This window comes from Oncorhynchus gorbuscha, linkage group LG10 (assembly GCF_021184085.1).
Source record: "Oncorhynchus gorbuscha isolate QuinsamMale2020 ecotype Even-year linkage group LG10, OgorEven_v1.0, whole genome shotgun sequence".
Lineage (NCBI taxonomy): Eukaryota > Metazoa > Chordata > Actinopteri > Salmoniformes > Salmonidae > Oncorhynchus > Oncorhynchus gorbuscha.
Genome location: NC_060182.1, coordinates 37,612,635 through 37,640,611, shown reverse-complemented (window position 1 = coordinate 37,640,611; position 27,977 = coordinate 37,612,635). Strand labels below are relative to the sequence as shown.

The 27,977-nt window shown below is 44.2% G+C and overlaps 1 protein-coding gene across 6 annotated transcripts in view; it reads right to left on the bottom strand.

Moving 5' to 3' along the window:
- LOC124046014 (pleckstrin homology domain-containing family G member 5-like) overlaps positions 1–26,398 on the bottom strand; it is a 68,859-nt gene extending 42,461 nt beyond the window's left edge. For 2 of the 6 annotated variants that reach the window (XM_046365921.1, XM_046365927.1), the window contains exons 1-2: positions 11,254–12,310; positions 2,992–3,068 (exon numbers count right to left, since the gene is read on the bottom strand). In XM_046365921.1, coding sequence (XP_046221877.1) covers positions 2,992–3,068; positions 11,254–11,377 — 201 coding nt within the window. In that variant the 5' untranslated portion in view covers positions 11,378–12,310. Of the gene's footprint in view, positions 1–2,991; positions 3,069–11,253; positions 12,311–25,606 lie in introns of those variants that run through there. The other 4 variants (XM_046365919.1, XM_046365922.1, XM_046365923.1 and 1 more) reach the window with 3 other exon arrangements.
- Between the last annotated feature and the right edge of the window lie 1,579 nt (positions 26,399–27,977).

Below are 27,977 nucleotides of genomic sequence, written 5' to 3'. Positions count from 1 at the left end.
AGTCTAGACTCTAGCTAACCTCCATATACAAAAATATCCACACAAGCCACACATCATGAATTAAAAGATGATCAATATTATTAAGTTATTATTTAAAATCATTGAAGATGTATCACAATCAGTAGAAACAATCAAGATCACAGATTTACAGCCATCATCAACATCAATGATCAGCTGACAGTTGACCCTCTTTTCCTGATGTCAATCATGTCTAAATAAGGTGAATGCACCAATTTGTAAGTCGCTCTGGATAAGAGCGTCTGCTAAATGACTTAAATGTAAATGTAAACTACCAATCATATCTGTAACTGTCAATCAGAACTCATTTTGAGCACCGGCCCCCTGAAAGGTCCATGCACGGCCCTGCTGCTAACCGCCACAGCATGGTCAGGCAGTCCAGTATTAACTCAGAACTAAAGGCCTAGCTATCGGCCTGAACAGTCCCAGACCTACAACAAAGGTTTCAATGAGCTTATTATACGACTATGGTACAAACCCTTTGGAAAACACATGAAATAGTTATCCAAGCCTAACCTCAGTACAGGTAGTGTTAAGTAATGTGATGATGACTCTACTCGTAGACAGCTATAGTAGGTCGTGTCAGTACCAGACTTTCATGGGACACCTGGATGTACTCAGTGAATTATTGGACAGGTGAACTTGACTAATGCTACGCCAGGGCGCGTGTCTCATGCGGTGACTGGAACAGACTCACAAATGCCTCTGGGGCGCTGAGTTACCGCAGAATGGAACGGTTATAATACTATGAAGTAGGACCAAAGGAAGAGCTATAAAGACCAAGCACTTTCAAATAAAAATGGAGAAATAACGTGAGGAAAGAGACTGCAGTCCAGTTGACTGACTCTCTATCTCCCCTTCTCTCCCTCCCTGTTGCCAAAAGCAGCTCAGTTCAAAGGGTTTGTTCAAGCTCCTTAAAATACTCTTAAAATGAAATGTAAAAAGTTGAATGTTTCTGTTCGGAGTCAAATGGCTTCTTTGATGAGTTCATTTAAAACCACATGGGATATTATACAAAGTGTATTTTTAAAAAGCTCTAATCATGTCTAAAACGTTTATGCAATGCAGGCAATCTGAGTGAAACGCAACAAGAGGTAATAAGAAGAGATGGGACTGCTGCATAACTGGCCTGCTTCATTAGTGCCCCCTGCTGACTAAGACCAGACCTGTCACAGACAGGAGACATGGACATTTCCCTGCTGCTCTGTCTGCCAACTGAAAACAACATTAGCACAAGTGAGGGAACAAGGCTTTGCTGTGCCATCCTCTGAAATATACGAGTTTGTCAACCGACTGGAGAGATGTAGATGATTAAATGGAAATCAGACAGAAAAAGGCAGCAAAGAAGAAGAGTGGGGGAGAGATTTGAGGCTGGGACAGGGCTGTTGCTTGCAGTTGAAAACAAGGCTTCCCTCCCTCCCGTCCATCCCAGTCCAGTCACCAGCGAGCTTCTCAGTCCTCCCCTGCTCCTATCCCAGTCCAGTCCCCATAACTAACAGGCCTCGTCTTAATCTCCTTACATAACGTCAGCCCGTGACCTCGGCCAAGGAGACGGGTTGCGTCAGTCGGACAGGCTTAGTCCCAAATGAACTCCCCTCCTCCCACCGGTGCACAGATCAACACACACACGATGTAGACCAGGGATGTCAAACAAATTTTGTCTGTGGGTCGTATTCGGTCTTCGCCAAGGTCCGAAGGGACACACTGATTAGAAAAATATATAAACAATAGTCCTCTATCCATCGCTTTTGGAATTTTCGATGCTCCATGACTATCCAGCTTTGGTTTCGGTGATTCTTAGTAACGTGGAAAAAGTGAAGACACTGTATAAATTATTATTATTATATAGGTCCATTATCATTTCTACACAGTTTTGATATGGTTTTAGTCTTTTCAATGTAGACAGAGGGTTGTTTTTCCCTGGTAGAAAAAAATGATACAAAAAAAAAAAAGTTTACTCAAACCAACTGGCTACAAGCCTGAATGGGCCTGCAGGACTTGAGTTTGACACACGACGTAGACACTTCACCCACTGTGTACGTTCACTGGCTCTTGCTCAACTTTTACAAACAAAATCCTAAAAGGCCTGTAGAAGATCCTTGTTGCCCGTTATAACACGAGCAGGGCAGGAGAAAAGCGATGTACAGTAGTAGTGTTTCTATCACCCAGGGAAAGGAGGGGAGGGACGGATCTGCCCAATAACGTGTGAAGCCGAAGAGAGGCTAAGAGACTGAAGCTACTTCAGGTTCATCTCTCCAGCTCTCCTTGTGCCTTAACTTCCTTATACGTTTTTGCAACAGAGAATTGCTAGAACTAGCCTGGTTGTCGATAACTCTCCTTCCCTGTGTTGTGTTGTCTTTATTCCCTAGCTTTGTGCTCTTTTCCATTAATTCTCTCTATTATTTTCCCCTCTTTCACTCCAGTCCATCATTTCCATTTTTTGTTAAAGAAAGGGACCGGTTGCTCGGTCACAGAAACTGAGGGTGAAACACATCTTATCCAGATTGAGAGAAAGGGCTCCTGTGAAGTGGACCGTTTGGGGGAGAGCCGAGCGACCAGACAGAGACTGCTTTGGTTCATCTGGCCGTCTGGCTACGGTCCTGTTTTCAGAAAGCAGCCGCTTCAAAGGAATAATTCCTTTCACAGTCTAGTGGCCAGACACACTGCCTCACGCCTCGTACCCTTTTAACACCTAACAGAAAAGGAGTCTCTCCCTAATCAGGTTGTATGTAGCGGGACCTCACCATAGAGCTTCAATATTCTAGATACCTTTACGAGGGTAAAGGTCTTATGGGGTCAAGCTGGACCTCGTGTAGCATACGAGTTCTGTCCAAACGGACAATCCAAATGAAATAAAGTTACACACTGATCTCTCCTCACTGTAGATTTATTTGATAATGATTTGGGCTCAATGAATCAGGCTCAAAGGGATAATCCCTAACTGACTGGCCCATCCCAGGATGTGAGTCTTACCTTCGAGGCCTGTCGACGGTCAGGGCACTCAGGGTGCTGGCACACCACCCAGTCCTCCTCCTGAACAGGCTTCTCGTCTGGAACACACAGCAGAGGAAAGACCATGAGAAACACACACCTCTGTAGAAGATCACACACACAGACCAAATAAAATAAATATGTCACCCTCGACCACTGCTACTCTAACTTCCGCGATGCATACAAAGTCCTCCCCCGCCCTCCCTTCGGCAAATCTGACCATGATGCCATCTTGCTTCTTCCGTCTTATAGGCAGAAACTCAAACAGGATGTACCAGTGACGAGAACCATCAAACGCTGGTCCGACCAATCGGAAGCCACACTAAGAATGTTTTGATCACGCGGATTGGAATATGTTCCGGTCAGCCTCAGAGAAAAACATTGACCTAAACGCTGACTCGGTAAGTGCATTTATAAAGAAGTGCATTGGAGATGTTGTACCCGCTGTGACTATTAAAAGGAATCCAGCCACGTCACGGACACCGACGTCATGCTTCCAGACAAACTAAACACCTTCTTTGCCCGCTTCGAGGACAATACATTGCCACTGTCGTGGCCTGCTATCAAGGACAGCACCACCCCCTCTCCTTCTCCATGGCTGACGTGAGTCCTTCAGTCAAGGATCATATCAACTCCACCTTACCGGTCACCCTAGATCCACTTCAGTTTACATACAGCCCCAATAGGTCCACAGGTTTGCAGACGACACAACAGTAGCGGGCTTGATTACCAACAATGACGAGAAAACCTGCAGGGAGGAGGTGAGGGCACTCGGAGTGTGGTGTCAGGAAAATAACCTCTCACTCAACGTCAACAAAACAAAGGAGATGATCGTGGACTTCAGGAAACAGCAGACGGTGCACCTCCCTATCCACATCAAAGGGACAGCAGTGGAGAAGGTGGAAAGTTAAGTTCCTCTGCATATCACAGACAAACTGAAATGGTCCACTCACGCAGAAAGTGTGGTGAACAAGGCGCAACAGTGCCTCTTCAACCACAGGAGGCCTAAAACATTTGGCTTGTCAACCAAAACCCAGACTAACTTTTACAGATGCACAATCGAGAGCATCCTGTCAGGCTGTATCATAGCCTGGTACGGCAACTGCACCACCCTCAACCGCAAGGCTCTCCAGTGGGTGGTGCGGTCTGCACAACGCATCACCGGGGGCAAACTACCTGCACTCCAGGACACCTACAGTGCCTTGCGAAAGTATTCGGCCCCCTTGAACTTTGCGACCTTTTGCCACATTTCAGGCTTCAAACATAAAGATATAAAACTGTATTTTTTGTGAAGAATCAACAACAAGTGGGACAAAATCATCACCCGATGTCACCACCCGATGTCACAGGAAGGCCAAAAAGATAAATCAAAGACAACAACCACCTGAGTCACTGCCGGTTAACACCGCTACCATCCAGAAGGCAAGGTCAGTACAGGTGCATCAAAGCTGGGACCGAGAGACTGAAAAACAGCTTCTATCTCAAGGCCATCAGACTGTTAAACAGAAATGACAAACTCAGAGAGGCTGCTGCCCACATTGAGACCCAATCACTAGTCACTTTACACAACGCACTCTAAATAATGCCACTTTAATAATGTTTACATATCTTACATTACTCATTTCACATGTATATACTGTATTTTATACCATCTACTGCACCTTGCCTATGCCGCTCGGCTGTCGCTCATCCATATACTTACATGTACATATTCTCATTCACCCCTTTAGATGTTTGTGTATTGGGTAGTTGTTGGGGAAATTGTTAGATTACTTGTTAGACATTACTGCACTGTCAGAACTAGAAGCGCAAGCATTTCGCTACACTCACATTAACATCTGCTAACCATGTGACCAATAAAATTTGACTTGAAAACATACTGTAAACCCATCAGTCCTGAGAACGCTCTATATATAGGGTGTAAGAGTTCAACTGAAAGACCGAGAAAACGGCATTGTTGCCAAAAGGGTCCAGACATGACAGAGCTGTACTGCAACAACTTTCCAAGAACCTTGGAATAGCAGACCTGTCCACAGTGACGACTGCGTCTCTCCCACTCTCTTATACTCCATCGTGAGTATATAATATGTTGAACAACAGGCTCCAGGATCAATGACGAACATCCTATCTAGCCAACTAGAATCAATGTAAAGACAAAGTGGTGAGTGGCTAGTACCAGCCAAAAGTGGTTTTGAATAAGAAGCAGACTACAGAAGTCTCAATATCAAAACGGATTCCTTCACAAAAACACAGGAGCAACCAGAAACTAAAACATACCCAGTTCTGAGCCCAAAAGTTAACTCTGTTTGTACATGAGCTACAGAGAGAGGACCTCAAAAGTACCTATTAACCTTCTTAAATGAGACAAAACAAGTCTTAAACCCCACTCACGCCAAGAAACAGATCTGGATCAAGGGCTGCGATACAACTTACTAAAATCCCCCAAAACACACCTGTTGCTCTTCCACTACAGGCATGGCACAAGGCAGGGATAGCAGCAGGGCAGGGGCAATCCCTCCCAGAGTCTGTCCCTCCTGCCTTGCCTGGGAGCAGGCCGAGACGTGCTCTCACTCATCCTGGGCCTCTGCCAACACCACCTCTGTTAATGACTCCTTCTAGGTTTACAGGCAGCACACTGCGCAGGGAGAAACACATTTTTATTCAGATTATTTTCTTCCTTCAGAGGCACTTTTCCTCAAACTACAGGTCTTTATGACACTTGTCTAGTCCTAAAGGCAACAATTTTGCACTGCAGAACTGTTTTCAGCCAGTGCAGAGGAAATGGAAAAGCTCCACTATGAGGCCCGCAGAGGCAACCAGCCACAGAGGTGACCCAAGCTGCAGGTAATGGCCAACCAGGGGTCTGCTTCTTGATCTCTGACTCCTGACCCTGTAGCAACACTCTCTCACCTGTGAAGTTCATGCTATTCTGTCTCTCGTATAGCTAGCTGCCTATACCTCTGTGTACCATACCTTCACTATGGGACTCTTCCTCCCGCCCTCGTTCTTTCCCCCTTTAGTCTCTCCAGCTCACTCGCCTCCCATCACCGTCTCTCCTGCTTTGGATCACTTTGTACCCTCGTACTCCACTTTTCCCTTTCTCTGCCTATTTGCCCCTCACCGCCTGTGTGTGTCTCTGTCTCTCTCTCTGATGAACAGGAATTCCTGAACTCAGCACTGCTGATTAAGCCAGAAACAAACAAACACAAGGCCACATGTGACAGCAGACAATGAGTTGATGCACACCAAAGAGACAGCAGACAATGAGTTGATGCACACCAAAGAGACAGCAGACAATGAGTTGATGCACACCAAAGAGACAGCAGACAATGAGTTGATGCACACCAAAGAGACAGCAGACAATGAGTTGATGCACACCAAAGAGACAGCGGACAATGAGTTGATGCACACCAAAGAGACAGCGGACAATGAGTTGATGCACACCAAAGAGACAGCGGACAATGAGTTGATGCACACCAAAGAGACAGCGGACAATGAGTTGATGCACACCAAAGAGACAGCTGACAATGAGTTGATGCACACCAAAGAGACAGCAGAGCGTTCAGCCTGCACAGCCTTTCCCTTGCCCTCTCTACGGCTTCCCAGTGCCTCAAGTCGGAGGCATAACGTCAATAAACAAGACACAGCATTGAGTGGCAAGCAAGTCACTTTCATACAGCAATAAATAGAAAAGGGATGTGTAAGGCCATGATAATGAAAACGGGATATTTTGTACCATGGCCACAACTGGCTGAAGACCCCCGTAGCCCAGTCCAATCCTGTGTGCTGTAATCAACTCTTCCATCATTGTCAAGTCAAAGGCCAACATCATGGTCAAACGGAATTGGATAAAGCCCTTCGAGTAGACCACCAGGCTACTAACTCTACCTCACTCCCTCGTTCACCCATAAACCTTACATCACCTCATTCTCCCTCAGACCCGCACAGCCTCACCAGCACAGCTCCATGTTTAGGCAGAGCGAGGCAGAGCCAAGGGTACGTTTCGCCCAAGCCTTGAGCACACTTTTATACGGAATGTTAAGAATGCCTCAGTCCTGCATTCAATTTGCTGAGCTTTGCCGTGGCACATCGGGCGTCTGAGGCTGAGCTATTCTCTGTTTGTTCCGTTTTATTCCCCCCTCTCTCATTTGAAAGGGGATTGAGGGAGGGCGATTGTCTGAGCCGGTTGCACACAGGCCAGGAAGAGGATTATTATGCAATGGCCGCCGTCGACCGTCTCCTAGAAGACAAAAGACAGATGGCAGATGGAGAGCTTGCTGCCCTGCCAGGGAACAAGGTGTTTCCTAGGCCTGGGGCTGGCAGAGATGTGTTGCACTCTATTGCGCTGCATGTGTCAGCATAGCTTATTTCAGTGTCAGAGGCGGGCTTGGAAGGCACTGGGAAGGAACTCTGCATCTGCGCCAAATTGTCCCAGCAAGAAGCCCCATTACAAAAGAGATGAATTGTTAAGATGTCTTAACACTAAAGAGCATCTGCTATAAAAACACAAACACCTTTTCCCGGCGCTACCATTGTGTGATGTAACTGGGGAGGCAAAGATGAGGATGGGAAACGTGATTTTGGGACTTCCTTACAGGCTGCCCCCAGGTGGTAAGGGTAGGCAACAACACATCTGCCACGCTGACCCTCAATACGTGGGCCCCTCAGGAGTGCGTGCTTAGTCCCCTTCGGTACTCCCTGTTCACCCATGACTGTGTGGCCACGCACGACTCCAACACCATCATTAAGTTCTCCGACGACATGACTGTGGTAGGCCTGATCACAGACGATGATGAGACAGCCTATTAGGGAGGGGGTCAGAGACCTGGCAGTGTGGTGCCAGGACAACTACCTCTCCCTCAACATCAGCAAGACAAAGGACCTGACTGTAGCCAACTGGAAAGGGAGGCCTGAGCACGCCTCCATTCACATCAACGGGGCTGCAGTGGAGCGGTTTGAGAGCTTCGAGTTCCTTAGTATCCACATCACTAAGGACCAATCATAATTCAAACACGCCAACACAGTTCTGAAGAGGGCATGACAATGACTCTTCCCCCTCAAGGGGCTGAAAAGATTTGGCATGGGCCCTCAGATCCTGAAATAGTTCTACAGCTGCACCATTGAGAGCATCTTGACTGGCTGCATCACCGCTTGGTATGGCAAATGCTTGGCATCCGACCCTAAGAGTGCGTAAGGCCCAGTACATCACTGGGGCCAAGCTTCATGCCATCCAGGACCTCTCTACTAGGCAGTGTTAGAGGAAGGCCCTAAAAATTGTTAAAGACTCCAGCCACTCAAGCCATGGACTGTTCTCTCTGCTACCGCACGGCAAGCGGTACCTGAGCACCAAGTCTGAACAGCTTCTACCCCCAAGCTATAAGACTGCTGAACAGTTAACAAAATGGCTACCCTTTCTATTTGCATTGACTCTCTTGCACACTCATTGGATTTTACCCACACACATACTACGCTGACACTCCAACACACACACACACACACGCATATTAGCACACTTTCACACACTGCTGCTACTACTCTGTTTATTATATATCCTGATTGCCTAGTCACTTTTACCCCTACCCACATGTACAGGGCTCCTGAGTGGCACAGCAATCTAAGGCACTGCACCTCAGTGCTAGAGGCGTCAATACAGACGCTGGTTCGATTCCAGGCTGTATCACAACCGGCCGTGATTGGGAGTCCCATGGGCGGGGCACAATTGGCCCCAGCGTCGTCCGGGTTTGGCCAGGGTAGGTTGTCATTGTAAATAAGAGTTTGTTCTTAACTGACTTGTCTAGTTAAATAAAAATGTAATAAAACATTCCCTCAATTATCTCACCCCTGCACCCCTTACCCCTGCACAATGGCTCGGTACTGGTACTCCTTGTATATAGTCTCGTTATTGTTATTTTATTGTGTTACCATTTTATTTTTTAATATTTAAAAAAATATATGAATTCTGCATTGTTGAGAAAGGGTTCGTAGGTAAGCATTTCACCTTCTACACCGGTTGTATTCGGCACATGTGACAAATAAAATTAGATTTGATTAATTAGACCGCCACCATTATTGAAACCCTGGCACTCTTGTAGCCTGGTCCAGATTTGTTTGTGGTGTCTTGCCAATTTCATAGAAGTTGGCAAAACCGCACAAACAGATCTGGCAAGTACTCTTGTACACTCGGCAGAAATGGTGGCCTGAGCGGAGCAGCCGGGGCTGCCTGGCTGGGCCTTGTTATTCCAGAACAGCAAACGACGGACCAGCTGTTATTAATGGAGCAGCATATTCAGTGGCAGTCAGTGGGGCCTGAACAAAGTCATCCTGTTGATGTTGTTTTACCCCTGTAGTGGCACACACACACACACATCTAAAAACACAGCCCCACAGTGCTTCCTCCACTACCAAAGTCCCCAGCAGAGCACAACAATGAGAAACTATTTAGAACAGAAGAGAGGCAGATAGTGGATCACTATTTGGATGCAGGAAGAAAAAAATGTATTTCACCGATTAGTTTGAGTTTCAGGCTGTGCCTGGATAACAGTATATACAACAACGTAGTTGAAAAGGGAAATACATTTTTAGTTCAATCGAATGTTGAAAGAGACATAACTGACAAATAAACAAATACATTTAAAAAGTGCCAAAAACACCACAAAACTGAAAGCATAATTCTGTCCAAAGAGTATTAGTGCACCAGCTTATAATACTCTTATAACCATATTTAAGAGTGTCATGTGGGGATCATTCATTACATAAGCAGAATGTTTGAATGCCTTAATGTCTAACTGAGCAGCACCATACAACACCAGGTCATTTCAGTTGATTATTTAAATGTGATTTGATCCCGTGTCGGGGCAAGTGCTATGGGATGAAATGGCACAGAGCGAAAGGGTGGAGAGGTATGTTCCTCCGTTATTGGGGCCTGCGTCCTGATTATAGGTTAAAGAATGCTACAGTAGTGTGCACTACATTCAGGGGATAAGGGGAGACGGAAAGGACTGCCCAAGCCACAACCCCGCAGTCTTAGAAAACAAAATGGCTACCTAAAATTCTCTTCTTTAAGTGTCCCTCAGCTGACCCTGTAGTAGAACCCTTTTTGGTTCCAGGTAGAGACTTTTTTTTCTTGCAATAAATATTTATTAGATTTTTTAAGAGCGCGCAGTCCCCTAGGTAACCCTTACCCCAGCCTAGTTGAGAAATGTTTTCAGTAGCAGTAGAGTTGAGGCTTAATTACAAGGACTGTGGGACCAGGTAGGGATCAAAGACCTGCCGTTCAGTTCTATCTGTGGCAGTCAGACATTCCACTTCTTCTAGAACACAAAGGTCTACTCTGCAGACACCTGAAGCTGCCCAGCGAGTCAGCAGACAGAGCAGAGGCAAACCTCCAAGAAACTGCTGGCCTGGCTGGGTCTGTGAGGATTGGATAAGAGCATTCCTGTAGCCAGCTCTAGCCCAAAGTTATTACATCCCTTTTCCCTTTCACTAATGGCATAGAGGGCAGTGGATGGGGGAAAGCAGAAGCACTGAGTGGAGAAAGACAGTAATGCAACTCAGCTGTCCTAGTGTCAGTCCCAAAAGGCACCCTATTCCCTATATAGTGCACTACTTTCGACCAGAGCCTAGTCAAAAGTAGTACACCTTATAACAAAATAGGGTGTCATTTGGAACGTCGACCGACAGTATTCACTCACTCCTTCTTCTGTGGTAAATATTTCATCTCCACAGCAGCAGCTGTTCCTATCCCCATTCGCTTCTCAGCTACTCTCATTTGAGGTGCTCTCTATGCCAGGTCACTGAGTGTCGAGTGCTTTCCACGGACTGAACGGAAGAAGAGAGCAATGGAAAGAAAAGAAAAAGCTTTCCATGATGGTGCTGAAGTTCTGGAGGTCAGATCTCTGATGTATAACCACATGGCATCGCCATCTGCTAGCAGAGCAACCGGCTACATTTCATTCTTCAAGTTGGTCAGTGTCATATGACAACGTGGCTGATTCAGATCAATTATACAACATCATAGGCCTAATAGTAAATGTCAAATGCTAGGCTTCATGGAGTCAGTTACCATGATCATCTTCCAATGGAATCAAATTCCCCCTGCCAGTGCCATTCAGTCTAAATGGAAGTAAGCATGCAATGAACATGTTATTACTCACATACCACACAATCAGCTAGGTCAATGGTCCAGCCCTTGAATATATAATCAGATGCGTGTACTTATCCCGTTCGCTCGATCCCAATGCTTACCGCACAGATCATGGATGACGTCCAGAGAGGAAGACCAGGAGTAGTGCTCTGCCACCTGCTCGGTGAGGTAGGAGGGGAGGGTCTCCAGCTCATACGCCCCCCTCTTCTTCCAATACAGGAACATGGTAACCAACCCCAGAGTCTCCCTCACTCTCAACCCGAACTATGGACCTTAACTCTTCAACCTTACCTAAACAACCTACAAATCCTGTCCCCCGATCACTGTACTCGACTGACACTAATGCCACACCGACATTATGCATTATTTTACCCACAACTACCTACACCTTCCCTTCCTTGCTACATCAAACTCATCTCTGAATCCATCTTCAACTCTCCAATGTAGTCCAACTCTTCAAATCTGCCAAAAGCTCATTCAACTTCATTCAAAAAAACTGCACCTGCAAAACTAGGCTATATTACCTCATCCCGCTCAACCACTAAACACTTGCTTTGAACCTTCTCTCCAAGCCATGCACCAGAGCTCCTCGCTTCATGTCCAACTAGGCATAAATGAGTCAAGATTTCCATTTTAACTGGGTTTTTCATTAGCTCTCTGAAGAAACCAAACCACCGTCTTGGTTTGAAACGGTCTGTTCTTCAGATCCCTAACATTAAAACAGACAGCTCTGACACCTGACTCATCAACACCCTCCAGGATCTGGATTGTAAGATACAATCCAGCAGAAGAAGACAGGTCTAAACCCTCCACTCCAACTGTGCTCTGGTTTCAACACCTTGAAGAACCTAACGTATCCTCATAATCCCCCCAAAAAACACCAACTAAAATGTTCTCTCTTTGGTCTTGGTAACTTGTCTCTTCCGGTTGCTCCTTCAGCCCTCCTGAAGTCAAGGTGTTCTATAAGCCTCCAAACAAAGAGAAGTCCCCTTTCGTCATCCCCTTCAAAGCCATTCGCTTGAGCTCCTGACTTTACTGTCGATGTCAAAACAAATCACTTCTCCTAAAATCTCACGCAGTTCCATCTTCCCAAGGTAAAAGTGCTTTGTTACTGCAACCTAGTGATAATTATGTTGTCATCATCCTCCCTTTCTCCCCGACCTTAAACTTCTCCTGTGCGACAAGCCGACAAGCTGTTGAGTGTCATAGCCTGTGTAGGATGTATGGATGATAAGGGGAGAGGGGGGGGGGGCATTCGACCCACTCCACTCCCGTCAGACAAGCAATGTATTCATACAGAGGTGCATTGCTATGCATGCTGGGATTGGCAGTCTGGGGCCAATGGCTTTCTCACTGGACAACACAAAGATCTCTTTTAAATGTACTCCTACACAGAGAGCAGATCTTTCTTTATGTTTTGGGCAAACTGTAAAAGCCTGAAATATTTCTGCATTAATTAGGCTGGCTAGAACCTTGTTCTGTCTGTCTCCGGAAAGATTGATTATTTTCTTCATGAATGCAACAAGTCTGTGATGGCTATGTTCAGCTATTTCTGCGGAGGTACAGTAGTACAATACAGAGACATTGGGGAACTGTTTCTCAGAGAGAGAGGAGACAGACATAGTAAAAACCAAGGCCCTTTTGCAACAACAACAAAAAGGCCACATACAGACAGAAGATGGAACATTTCCGCTCTGCAAATCGAGGATGGTTTAAAACCACACCCGTAAGTCATCAAATCCATTGACAAAACATTTTCTCAACGTCGCTCAAAAAAGGTTGATTCGCTGTTATTATACCTCTGTAATGGGAAAATGGAATGAAATACCGTGAGAGCGCACTGTGCTAGCCATGGAAGGGAGGGACAAAGTCACACAAAGACCCAAATGTCCAATTTTGGGATGACAAATTAGAGGGTAGGATGGGAGCCGATCTGCTCTGCCCGCTCGGGGCTTTGCAGACATGTGGTAATCATCTGGAACAGCTTTGAGTGCACTGCTGCTTGCTATTTAATGATGAGACCAGTCATGGGCTACAGCATGACAACTAGTGCCTGCTGCAGCATAAGGGCCTATTTTCAGCCGCCTCCTGCAGAAACAAACGGAACTACTAGAGGAGGCATTTAGACAAGTAGTCTCCCATCCCTTTCATCATCTCCCAAACAACCTATACAAAGAAAACTGGCTTTTGAAGGGGACATGTCATTACTCTGCAAATTACATCCAATCAGATTGCCCATCCAGTCTTGTGGTTGAGAAACACACATTATTGAATAGTAGCTTGGTCCAGGGGAGTAAAATAAAAATCACTCATACTAACTACCGGGTATATAGTCTATATGAATCATCTCCTCTGTAAACTTTGAAGTATTAAAAATGGGGAGTTTGAAGAGGAATGAGTTTGATTGAGTGAGGGTACAAAACTGTAAAAAACTGTGTGTGTGTGTGTGTGTGTGTGTGTGTGTGTGTGTGTGTGTGTGTGTGTGTGTGTGTGTGTGTGTGTGTGTGTGTGTGTGTGTGTGTGTGTGTGTGTGTGTGTGTGCGTGCTGGAGGAGGAGTGTGTGAGTGAGAGTGTTGACAGAGGGAGTGCAGTCGAGCCGAAGGACTTGTGCGTGCCCATGTTGAGGAGGTTTGGGGTTATATTTAGAAAGGTGGCCCATCATAAAGGGACTGGTTAACTCTTCACCACCCAGGCCAGCTGCAAAGAGCAAGCGCCAGGGAATCGGAGGGAGGCCTAATCCTATCCGAGCATCACGGAACAAACAACAGTAAATAGTACATCCAATGGCTTCGTCCTTCAGGGGCAGAAATGTGTTTTGACGTCTAGTATTAAGATTAACATTCGGACCAACAACAAACAAACAAAAAAAGTGTGCTGAACTCAGATACACTAAGAAACAGGAAGCTTGTCTGTCCAGGAGAAAGCATTCAGACTGCTGCGTGCAGAGACAGGCCTGCGTTGCCTTCTATTGACTCTGCTCATAAAGAGCAGCAGCGCATCCACTGACTCCACACGCAGAACTAGTGATGCAGATAAAAACTTTGCATCCTGGTCTTTGTTGAGCTTCTACATCAATGAGCATGTGCTGTGCCGTTCAGAGACAATGCAACAGGGCTTTGGCACAGCGAGGCAGCCCTTTCCAATGGATACGCTATAGAGAGCAACCCTCCCATACACACGCAAACGCGCCAAAAATGACTTCATTTGTAAACGTGAATATATTCAAAATACATTCATCCCAATCAAAGACACCAGTACATCAGCTACCCCTCTATTCATGTGCCACAAAAATAAAAGGGTGTGATTGTGTGTTCATTCCTGCAGAGAAAATTGCTATCAGACATGCAATTTAAAAAGTCCATCTTGAAACCACCAGTTAAGAGGGACAAACAACTGGTATTGCTTCCTTCAGCTTGTTGATATGAAGAATCCTTTAATTGAAACGGCATGGCTGAAATTGCAGTGGGTCTACCCTCTGAAATCCTCGCAGAAATCAAAACACTCATTCTCAGAGTGAAAATACAGTTATTGTCAGGAGGGCTCTAATGTTTATAAACAGTCATTTGGGCGTGTGTGTGTGTGTGTGTGTCTGTTTATAGAGGGACACTCTCAGAGGTAAACATTACCTCCAATATCTACTAACTTAATGAAGCACCATGTGTATGGCCTTAGGCTAGCCCCTTGTAATTATCCACTCGTTTCTGAAGAGCAGGGAAGCCACAGGTCCAATTTAACAGGGTGTGGTTCTCTCCAAGAGCCGTAGAGAATGACGGTTTAGAATTAATAGTGACCATCGACTCATTTGAAATGCATTACCCAAAGTGTGGTAATTAAACAACTTTTTATGTGCATCCATAATGAGCCTGAACCAAAAAAATACGAAATGCTCAGACAGATTGAGGACAGATTGAGCACAGAACAGGACCTATAGGACTCAAATCCACATATTAAATGTGGATTGCTCCATTACTGAATTAATTGACTTAAAACCAGGATGATCTGGCACAAAACCACAACTCCGACGAGAGAATCTGATAACAAACTGCATCGTAACACACAATAGCCTCCGCTATCGAAAAACGCATGTCCCATCTGACTGAAAGAGGTTGAGTGTCTCTACCTCCCTGAGGGTAAAAGGCTGTGACACTGTGTCCCCTGTAACTCCAACCGGAGATCCCCCAGTCACAGGTCTGGGTCTCTGAAGAACATCCCAGCTAAAACGAGGCTAATAGGGTCATTTCATTTGATTTCAATTACTTTTTGATCGCACCCCTTTTGATTTCCATTATTCTTTCTATACATATTTGCCAAAGGTCGAAGGGGTCAGAAAGTAACATTTTTTGGACCTGAATGCAAAAACATTTTAGGAGATAGGAGATGCTCAAAGTTTTGCATATCCCACCATGACACATCCATGCAAAATATAAATGATTGATATCATTTAAAATCTTTAAAACAGGGTTGACAAAGTATATTATACATTTCTTTAATATAAATTATCTAAAAGCACATAAAATTATGTATTTATTTATTTTTGAATACATTGTAGTTTAGACCCTATTTTACATAATCTGAGGTGTTTGTATCGTGCCCACTATCAGATGCTCTTGAATACAGGCCAGCTGTCCAGGCCAGCTGTCCAGGCTAGCTGTCCTGTACTAAAATGGGAATGGACAATTCAAATGGTAACAGAATGACACACATCCTTATTATCAAATGTTTATTTATTTTTTATTTACCCCTTTTGCTCCCCAATTTCGTGGTATCCAATTGTTTTTAGTAGCTACTATCTTGTCTCATCGCTACAACTCCCGTACGGGCTCCGATACACAACCCAACCAAGCCACACTGCTTCTTAACACAGCGCGCATCCAACCCCAACCCGTTCAAGCCCAGGTTGGAGCGAGGAGAGGGACGGAAGCAATACTGTTACAAAGACTGATCCCATATCCTACACCTCCCCTTTACCTTTTATAGGACTCTCCTGGGGAAACGGTTAGAGGCCTCAGGAATACTTATGCCTCCTTAATGCTCATCGTCTGTGCAACATGAGACAGCGGATGAATTATAATCACTTACAATGTATGACATATCCTTCACATTTAGTGGTGCCATCACACTGGCCGGCTAATTCAACTATTTGGGTGATGAACGGGTGTACACCGCAATAGTGTTGCAAATATAGAGTAATCTTAGACATATGGTTAACATATCTAACATATCTTTATATCTTTAACATATCTTAACATATCTTTAAACATATCTTTAACATATCTTTAACATATCTTTAACATATCTTTAACATATCTTTAACATATCTTTAACATATCTTTAACATATCTTTAACATATCTTTAACATATCTTTAACATATCTTTAACATATCTTTACCATACTATGATATCTGCAGCCTTGAAAGGCAGGCATCAACATGGCCGAACGAGAGGCTGCCAGCAATTTAGAGAAATCGCTTTCTATGGGTCCAAACCTTTTTTCTATGAATACAAAAAACGCTTTCTACGCGTGAGAACTTTTTTCATTCTACGACTACAAATCGCTTTCCACCGTGATAACTTATTTTCTGTGTGAAAACTTTTTGTTGTCATCAAATTACTGCCAAAAGTCAGGTGACCTATGCACTTCCAAATATGAAGTTGCAGGCTTGGCATATGGGTCATGCGCATCTCTCTCCTATGTGCAAATCTTTACGGCAGTAAGTTTACTTAAGGCCCTCGATTTACAAATACAAATCAAAAAGCTGTTTGTTTGTGGATAGTGAATTGCATTTGTGGATAGCGATTTACATTTGTGGATTGGTAATTTACATTTGTGGATTGGCGAGTTACATTTTTGGGAAAGTGATTTACAGTTGTGGATCGGTGATTTACATTTGTGAATACATTTAGCATTATATGGATCTCATAGTCTTGACTGAGTCAACCTGGGAAAAGCTAGTTAAACTAGCTAATGTTAGCTAGCTAGGCTAATTGAGGCTGCAGTGCATGCGCTCTCATCCTGCAGTTACAAATAACTCCATTCAGAATATTAAGTAGCAGCCTATTGTTGTAGTCTCTCCTTCACATTTGAATTAACTTTTAATTCAGTCATTTTAATTCCATCTGCCATCGATTAGATAGTTGCTTACATTTTAACACACACAGAGGCTCTCTGACTGTAGCCTATTGCCACTTTGACGGCCACAACAACAAGCCACATGCGCCACGCTCCACTCTCGTGAGAATCAAGAGCAGCACCATAAATTATAAAAATGTCTCTCTCAACTGCAGCTGTCGCATTTGGTTCTGTACGGGCCCATCCGGACAAGTCAGTTAAAATGACACATACCCGAGACAATCATATCAGATCTGACCCAGACCTGTGACATCATTTTGAATTCTGGATCCGCTCAGGTACCAGATCGAGTCTCGGGTGTTCCGGTACCGGTGGATCCGTGAAGACCTCTACATGGATGTCTCATGGTAGAGTGTGGTATGCAAAATGGGGCAACTTTGAGTACCTCCATCTTCTAAACGTTTGGCATTCAGTTCCAAAAAGTAACTTTCTGACAACTTCTACCACAGGCAAATATGTATGGCAAGTTTTGTTCAAATAAAAGGGGTCCGGTTAAAAAGTGATTGAAATCAAACGTAACGACTAAATAGCCCCACAATCTGGGTGAGACCTGACAACAGAACAATGACAGAACAATGTAATCATTTTTGGTTGCCCTGGCCTCCCATGTGTTTTAAAGAGCCCTTTGTAAAAGAGAGTGGGATGATGGGGAAAAAATATGTGCGAGGGCTGAGGGAGGAGGAGGGGGGGAATGACCTCCAGCTGTGAGAGCAGCTTTATGTCTATGACTTCATTGGTGGACATGACACATCTGGGAATGATAACACGTTCAGATGAAGCGAGGTAAAGGGCTGGTTTGCAGTGTAAAACCATACCACCTTTGCCACAACACTTGGTAGGCAGGCTACATCAGTCATTTCATCAACATTGAATTGTTAATAAATTGCTTAATATGTCATTTTTCATCACATTAGTGGGTGACTGTCAATGCACTTAGATGGCAATCTAAACTGAACGCATCAATTTCAACTGTCAAAACATTCTCTAGGGTTCCTCTACACAGACCTGTTGAGTAGGAAATGGACACACTGGTCGTCACATACTTTGGAGGCTCTGGAAGAGATGGGTATCATGCAAAGAGAAAGCAATGGGTTTAAACAGTCACAGTCACATACCCATACCCATGGTCAATCCTTTTCTGCAGTGGAAGAAAATAGATCAAAAATAAAAAACAGAACAAAGCACCACAAGAAGAAAAAAAAAGATGGCGCCGGAGAGGATGGCTGATATTGTTTGTATCTTATCTTTTCACTTATTTTTGTACATAATGTTGCTGCAACTGTCTCTTTTGACCAAAAATAACTTCTGGACATCAGAACAGCGATTACTCACCACTAGGGTTGCACACTTTGGAGAATATTCAGAGGTGGAAACTTTCTGTGGGAATATATGGGAATTAATGGAAATGTATGCTAATTAATATTATTACCATTTAAATGTAGATGTTTTTTGCATTGGATATATTTAGCATGTCATATGGAGACAGAAACATAAACCTTTTACCTTATCATAAGTAGACATAATTGCAAATGATTAAGTCATTCCAATATAAATAAATAAATACAAATGTAGTTACGAATTGAACTTCATTGAAATGAGTTGACTCTTCACATGGGATGATTTCACTGAACAACAAAAGGGAATATTGAATGATCCCCAATGATCCATCGCATTTTCCAAAAACATTTTCTGTAAAATGATAGTCTAGAAACTAAAGCTTTGGTTGTCTTCCTCTCAACCTTCCATGTCTTCCCCCTGGAACTCCTAAATGTCCACCTCTTGAACATCAAACTCTGAGGCCTCATCTTCACTGTCACTTTACTTTCCAACCTTGTTGAGGATGGCTCATTGTCAGGCTCAAAAAGCCTCAAATTTGCTAGGATAGACACCAATTTTTCAAGCCTTGTATTGGTCAGCCTGTTGCATGCTTTTGTGTGTGTGTTCCCAAACAAGGACCAGTTAGGCTCTGAGGCGGCTGATGTTGGTGGGATTTGGAGGATGATGAGCCAACAGGGGAAAGAGCCTCAGATCCACAAAGTACCTTCCACCAGGTGGCTGATGAGATAGGTTGGCACGACTGCCATATTGCATCTCCATCCCAAAGCCCTTGCTTGGAAGTGTACTTCGCCAGACTACCAAGAACCTTGCCCTCATCCAGGCCAAGGTGCCGAGACATGGTAATGATGACACCATAGGCCTTGTTGATCTCTGCACCAGACAGGATGCTCCGGCCATACCTGGGGTCCAACATGTACATTGCGGCGTGTATGGGCTTAAGACAGAAGTCTTCACACTTGTTGATGTATTTCAGAACTGCAGTTTCCTCTGCTTGGAGAAACTGTGAAGTGGGCAGGGCAGTATGGATTTCTTCTCTTACATTGCAAGCAGTCTGAACATCAGACAGGATGGCATTGTCTCTCTCAATCCGTGCAATGGCTACTGTTATAGGTTTCAGGAGTTTCAGGCTGCTTCCCAGTCTCTCCCAAAATATCATATCAGCAGACTGTGATAAGGATATTTCATGAAGAGACTCCTTCTCCAGAAGACAGTCAACCATGATGACAACACCACCCCCCATGGGTGTTGCTGGGCAGCTTCAATGTGATGTGCTTATTCTTCTCACTTTGCTTGGTGACGTAGATTGCTGCTATAACTTGATGACTCTTCACATACCTAACCATTTCCTTCACTCTCTTGTAGTGTATCCATTATTTTCAGTGCCATGATGTCCTTGAGGAACAGATTCAATGCATGGGCAGCACAGCCAATGGGTGCGACGTGAGGGTAGAACTCCACTTTAGACCAAGCAACCTTCCATGTTCGCAGTATTGTCTGTCACCAGTGCAAATACCTTCTGTAGTCCAAGGTCATTGATGACTGTCTTCAGCTCATCTGCAATGTAGAGACCTGTGTGTCTGTTCTCCCTTGTGTCTGTGCTCTTGTAGAATACTGGTTGAGGGGTGGAGATGCAGTTAATTATTCCTTGCCCACGAACATTCAACCACCCATCAGAGATTATTGCAATACAGTCTGCTTGATCTTCACTTGAACTCTGTTGAACTCTGCATCCAACAAATGAGTAGATAAAGCATGTCTGGTTGTAGGGGTGTACGCTAGGTGAAGAACATTCAGAAATGACTTCCAATACACATTGCCAGTGAGCATCAGAGGTGAACCAGTTGCATACACAGCTCGAGCAAGACATTCATCAGCATTTCTCTGACTCCATTCCTCCATTGAGTAAAAAACAACAACTTCTGATTCCAGGAGAACCATGAGCTGTTGCTATGATAAGGTGTCTGATTCATAATTTTTTACCTTGAATAGAAGTAGAGGGATTTTGTCAGAGGTTGCTTGTTGTGAGCACTGAGGGAACTTTATGCACTTGGCCAGATGATTCTGCATCTTTGTTGCATTTTTCACATATGATTTGGCACAGTATTTGCAAATGTACACAGCTTTTCCTTCTACATTAGCTGCAGTGAAATGTCTCCCCACATCAGATAGTGCCCATGGAATTTTCCTGTAACGATCAGAAAATAAATGGTAAAAAAAATACAATTCCATGTACAGATAAATAGTTAAGCAGTTATCTTACAAAGGAGTTGTTTAATCTAAATTATTTAAAACATGTATGGAAACAGGTGAATTAACACTCCTCAGTTAGCAGGCTCAAACAAGCTAAAACCCACATGGTAGCAAAGACTAACTAGCATAAATTGTTAACAAGTTAGAAATGATTTAAACACACTTTGCTGTAGGCTACTATTTACTAGTTAACAAAAAAGAAAATCAGGTAATATCAAAGATATTCATCCCACCCAGTACTGTAATCAGAATTTACCAGAAAGCATGTAGTCCTTGGCTCAGACAGTATAGTAGTGTGGGCTCAATAGCATCTCATTAGTGTGCAAGATCTTGAGAATCACCTGTATATGTGATGGAAGAATACCCTGTACATGCAGAGGGTTACAAATCCATTCAATTGGGGATAGTTTAACCAGAATATGCCGCAAGCCCAAGAATTGTCATGTATCCCACAAAAAAAGGTTCACTGTTATAAGCTAACTTTTTTGATGAATTTAAGCAAAATTCCCCAGGCAAGTAGCACTGAAACATGCATGAGAGCATCAGCTGTTCCAGATGATGTCGGCTGCGGAGAGCGTGATCACACGTGAGTAAGACCTTTAAACAGGTTAATATTCACAAGGCCACAGGAACAGACGGATTACCATGATGTGTACTCCAAGCATGCACTGACCAACTAGCAAGTGTCTTCAGTGACATTTTCAACCTCTCCCTGTCGGAGTCTGCAATAGCAACATGTTTCAAGCAGACCACCATAGTCCCTGTGCCCATGAACACTAAAGTAACCTGCCTAAATGAGTACCAACCCCAACCCAAGCACTCACGTCTGAAGCCATGAGGACCTTTGAAAGGCTGGTCATGGCTCACAGCAACACCATTATCCCAGAAACACAAGACCCACTCCAATTTACATACCGCCCCAACATATCCACAAATTATGCAATCTCTATTGCACTCCACACTGCCTTTTCACACCTGGACAAAAGAAACACCTATGTAAGAATGCTATTCATTGACTACAGCTCAGCTTTCAACACCATAGTGCCCTCAAAGCTCATCACTAAGCTAAGGACCCTGGGACTAAACACCTCCCTCTGCAACTGGATCCTGGACTTCGTGACGGGCCACCCCCAGGTGGTAAGGGTAGGTAACAACATCCGCCACGCTGATCCTCAACACGGGGGCCCCTCAGGGGTGAGTGCTCAACCCCCTTCTGAACTCCCTTTTCACTCATGACTGCATGGCCAGGCACGACTCCAACACCAACATTGAGTTTGCAGATGACACAACAGTGGTAAGCCTGATGACAGACAACGACGAGACAACCTAAGGAGGAGGTCAGAGACCTGGCCGTGTGGTGCCAGGACAACAACCTCTCCCTCAACGTGATCAAGACAAAGGAGATGACTGTGGACTACAGGAAAAGGAGGACTGAGCACGCCCCCATTCTCATCGACTGGGCAGCAATGGAGCAGGTTGAGAGCTTCAAGTTCCTTGGTGTCGACATCACCAACAAACTAACAAGGTCCAGGCACACCAAGACAGTCGTGAAGAGGGCACAACAAAACCTATTCCCCCTCAGGATATTGAAAGGATTTGGCATGGGTCCTCAGATCCTCAAAAGGTTTTACAGCTGCACCATCGAGAGCATCCATGACGGGTTGCATCATTGCCTGGTATGGCAACTGCTCAGCCACCGACCGCAAGGCACTACAGAGGGTAGTGCATATACGGCCCAGTACGCCACCGGGGCCAAACTTCCTGCCAACCAGGACCTCTTCTATACCAGGCGGTGTCTGAGGCCGGCCCTAAAAATTGTCAAAGACTCCAACCACCCTAGTCATAGACTGTTCTCTTTGCTACCACATGGCAAGCGGTACCGGAGAGCAAATCTAGTTCCAAGAGGCTTCTAAACAGCTTCTACCCCCAAGCCATAAGACTCCTGAACATCTAACCAAATGGCTTCCCAGACTATTTACATTGACCTTCCCCCCTTTACGCTGCTGCTACTCCTTGTTATTATCTACGCATAGTCACTTTAATAACTCTACCTACATGTACATATTACCTTGACTAACCGGTGCCCCCGCACATTGACTCTGCACAGGTACACCTTGTATGTAGCCTCGCTATTGTTATTTAACCGCTGCTCTTTAAATTATTTGTTACTTTCATTTCTTATTCTTATACATTTTTGTTGCCATTTCTTTTAACTGCATTGTTGGTTGAAGGCTTGTAAGTAAGCATTTACTATAAGGTCACCTGTTGTATTCGGAGCATGGGACAAATAAAATTTGATTTGAAGACCAGAGAGAGCAGCAGGAAATGTCAGGAATATAAAAGGAGGAGAATAAAAAGGAAATCACTGGAGAAAAAGTGGAACAATATAGACATACACACATCCAAAGAAGGATGTTGAAACCAGAACGAGCCAAGAGCCAGTGACCCCTAAACACACCAGACAAAGGAGACCAGACATCTGCTCCCAGATTACACCAGACAGTGTGTTAAAAACAAGCTTAAAGGCCCAGTGCAGTCAAAACATAATTTTCCTGTGTTTGATTTACACGCACTGGACAGTTTATTAGGTACACCCATCTAGGATCAGGTAGGACCACCCTTTGCCTCCAGAACAGCCTGAATCGTTGAGGCATGGATTCTACAAGGTGTCGGAAACATTCTACAGGGATGTTAGTGTAACGGATGTGAAACGGCTAGCTTAGTTAGCGGTGTGCGCTAAATAGCGTTTCAATCGGTTACGTCACTTGCTCTGAGACCTTGAAGTAGTAGTTCCCCTTGCTCTGCAAGGGCCGCGGCTTTTGTGGAGCGATGGGTAACGATGCTTCGAGGGTGACTGTTGTTGATGTGTGCAGAAGGTCCCTGGTTCGCGCCCGGGTATGGGCGAGGGGGCGGTTTAAAATTATACTGTTACATTAGTCCATGCTGACGCGATGGCATCACACAGTTGCTGCAGATGGTACATTCATGTCGCGAACAGCCCATTCCATCTCATCCCAAACTTGCTCTATTTGGTTTGGTACTTAATTGACACCCAAAAATGATTTGAGATAAAAATTGAGATAAACAGTTGCATTGCTGCTAGCATAATAGTAGATAACGCTAGTTAGCATTGGCTCGCAAAACTCTCTAACTCCCTTCATACTTAATGCAGAGACATACTAAATGTATCCATGAATTCATCGGACTCTGGGGAAGTAGATAAATGGAATCAATGCCAAAATCCCTATGTATCACTTTAAGTCCCATGGCGTGTAACCAGTGGAGGCTGCTGAGGGGAGGACGGCTCATAATAATGGCCAGAACCGAGCCAATGGAATGGCATCAAACACAAGGAAACAATGTATTTGATACCTTTCCAACAATTTCACTCCAGCCATTACCCCTGGGCCCATCCTCCCCAATTAAGGTGCCACCAACCTCCTGTGCGTGGAACACTGACAGAACATCCCAATGTCCCCTCTAGGCTCTATATCACCACACACTGTTGGTGACTTCACTTGTCAAGCAAACTACATTCAATCGCACACACAGGTATCATAATTATGTCCCTTTGTCCATAATATTGTTTAGACTGTGTACATTCATCATTCTATCCATATTTAACCATGTATATTTCTTGTTGCACTTGTCCACAGAGCAACCAGACAAGACATCTGGTACCAGATTAGACCAGTGTGTTTAAATGCAGAGGCTTAAGAGCCTGGAACACGGATGGTTGAGACAACCGATTAGGCTACTCAACTTCAAACCCACAGTCACCATCATATACTGACTGTACATCATATAGGACAAAAGGTGTACAAGAGGGCATTAGGAAAAAGCAGAATACTTGCATTGCAGTATTGTAAAGAATCAGCTTTTTGCAGAATTGTATAAATGAAAGAATATCTAGTAGACTTTGAAGTCATGAACGTTTTCCAATGCAAACGTAACCTGCTCGCTCTGACATGTGCTTGGGAGATTGTGTGCTGGCAGGCCAAAACAAACATTTTTGGAAAATGCAATCAATAATATTAGAGGGATATCTACAAACAGGTGAATCTAATTCCTCTTCTTTCAACAGCATTGTTTCCCAGTAGACTATAATCGTGGGTGATGTCAAGTCATCTTTAGCTCAAATCTGAGACCAAAATACTTCAGCCATCAGCCACCAACTGTGATGATTCCCCCCTCTGGTCATTTGCCAAGGAAAGCCATCAACTTTGGGAGGTGTTGGCTTCTTGCCTCAGTAAACTGGTGCTGGTCAACTCAAAACTAAACTGTGTCAACTTGGTGCCCTAGGTTCAAAGTCACAAGGTGTTCTTGTTCACGTAGGCTAAACCTACTTTCGACTTTCTTGGCCAAAGCTCTATCAGAGTCTGGTCAAATTAATGTATTCTCAGACCAACTAAACAGCATCCATCCTCTGTAAGCACTAGTCATACTTACTAGGGATATAATCTGTAATGCACATATCTTACATCACTTATAATTGACATAAAACACGCTAACGGAGGACTCCTGACCACTGCACGGAAAGAATTCCACAAGGGAATAGCCTAGACGACTGTGAAAAAAAAGCCAAGTGCATCTCAAATGGGCATACCAGGCAAGGCCATCCTTTAACATCAAATCATATGAGTACATGCATGAAACGTCGAAGGATAATACATGTGATTATGAATGACTTATTTAAGAGCGAAGAGAAACGTGACTGAATATAGGATCTACTTACTGAGTCGTAGTCGGAGACCAAGCCAACTCCTTTGAGGTGACTTGTGCTGTAGAACTGAATTCATGGTCCACTTGCTTGGAACCATTTAGGTCCTATTCTTGGTTCTTATGCTGAAAATCCCCCAATATCAATGGTTGGTCATATTCATGCCTATTCTCAACGAATGGTGGTAGATTCCGATGGTGCTGTCTTGAAGTTTGAATCTAACTTGAATGTGCCATTTTATCACTCTCCGTTTCGCCTAGGTGGCATCATATTTATGATCGCTCCCGTAAACCGCATAATATTGTTCTATATTGGAGCGCTCCCCGTGCTCGACGTTATTTGTAGATCAGTTTGAGAGCAAACAACCTGTTAAAAATCAATCCATTGAAATAATAATCCAACCTTTCGTGACTAACTAACCTGTCACACGATTGGCTGACTGGTGCAGAATATGTCTCATTCAAGGTAATAAACACCGCATAATAAAATGTCAATTCTCCAATATGGCAAATAGGACGCCTCTGTTTTTGTTTACTCCGCTATGCAGCAGTAACCTGTTGCTTTACAAAAAGCATTATCTTCGTCGTCCAGGTCCGAAATATCATATTTGCCCAATCACCACCGTAGCGTTAGTCCCTCCCTCACCGTATACTTTGTTTTAATCGCCGGTTATTGCACGGGTGAAGCACGCGGGCTACTCTGTTGCAATTTTGGCCACTGACTTCTTCGTTGCTTTCGGCAAAGCACATTAAAGTCGGAAACATTATTCCCCGCCAAGTATCGTCGTCTGTCCCTCCACTTTTCAACCATTAAAAGCCTTTTCCATTCATTCAGTCTACCTTCTTTTCTTTCCAGTTACAAGTTGGCATTATGTTGCAGCTAGGGGCGCCATAGTATGGAAGCCCATAATACCGTCTCAAAATGCAAAGGTACTAAATCGAGATTTTTAGATACATAGGTGAAAATGTCGAGATACTAAGTCGACATGTTTTAGATACGGGTAAGTCCAAATTAGCAGAAACGAACAAAACATATATTTTTTTTATAGTATACCGTAATTATAGGAAATGTTTCTTCATTTGTAACTTTGTGCTGTGATTCCAGAGGTGGCACCACAAGTCCCAGAGTTGGGGAGAGAGTTGTTTTCCTGGTGCCCAGAGTTTCTCATGATCTGGTGACATTGAATAACCAACCTATGACATAAAATAAATCAGCTGTAAAACAGTTGTATATGGGCTATGATGGGAACAGATTCGTTCTAATGAGGTCATATGTATTTTAAAAAATGAATCAAATCAAAGTTTGTAGAGTCACAAGCTTGATGTAGTCATTGTGAGATCGGAATATGGGATCAAATACTAAACTTTTGACAAAATGTAATACACTATCAGGGAATTTGTCCAAATACTTATGACACCTTCAAATGGGGCGACTAAATGAAATCTAATTGTATTTGTCACGTGCGCCGAATACAACAGGTGCAGAACTTACAGTGAAATGCTTACTTACAAGCCCTCAACCAACAATGCAGTTTTAAGAAAATACAAAAAAAGTCAGAAATAAGAATAGCAAATAATGAATTAAAGAGCAGCAGTAAATAACAATAGCGGGGCTATATACAAGGGGTTCCGGAGTCAAAGTGCGGGGGCACCAGTGTCGAGGTAATTGAGGTAATATGTACATGTAGGTAGAGTTATTAAAGTGACAATGCACAGATAATAACAGAGAGTAGCAGCAGCTTGGAGGGCCTTCCTCTGACACCGCCTGGTATAGAGGTCCTGGATGGTAGGAAGCTTGGCCCCGATGATGTACTGGGCTGTATGCACTACCCTCTGTAATGCCTTGCTGTCGGAGGCTGAGCAGTTGCCATACCAGGCAATGATGCAACCTGTCAGAATGCTCTCGATGGTGCAGCTGTAAAACCGTTTGAGGATCTGAGGACCCATGCTAAATCTTTTCAGTCTCCTGAGGCGGAATAGGTTTTGTTGTGCCCTCTTCACGACTGTCTTGGTGTGCTTGGACCATGTTAGTTTGTTGGTGATGTGGACGCCAAGTAACAGAACTTCTCAATCTGCTCCACTGCAGCCCCGTCGAGGAGAATGGGGCGTGTTTCGGTCCTCCTTTTCCTGTAGTCCACAATCATCTATTTTTGTCTTTATAACATTGAGGGAGAGGTTGTTGTCCTTGCATCGGGAAACTTAATGATGGTGTTGGAGTCGTGCCTGGCCGTGCAGTCATCAGTGAACAGGGAGCAGAAGAGGGGACTGAGCACACACCCCTGAGTGGCCCCCATGTTGAGGATCAGCATGGCGGATGTGTTGTTACCTACCCTTACCACCTGGGGGAAGCCCGTCACGAAGTCCAGCATCCAGTTGCAGAGGGAGGT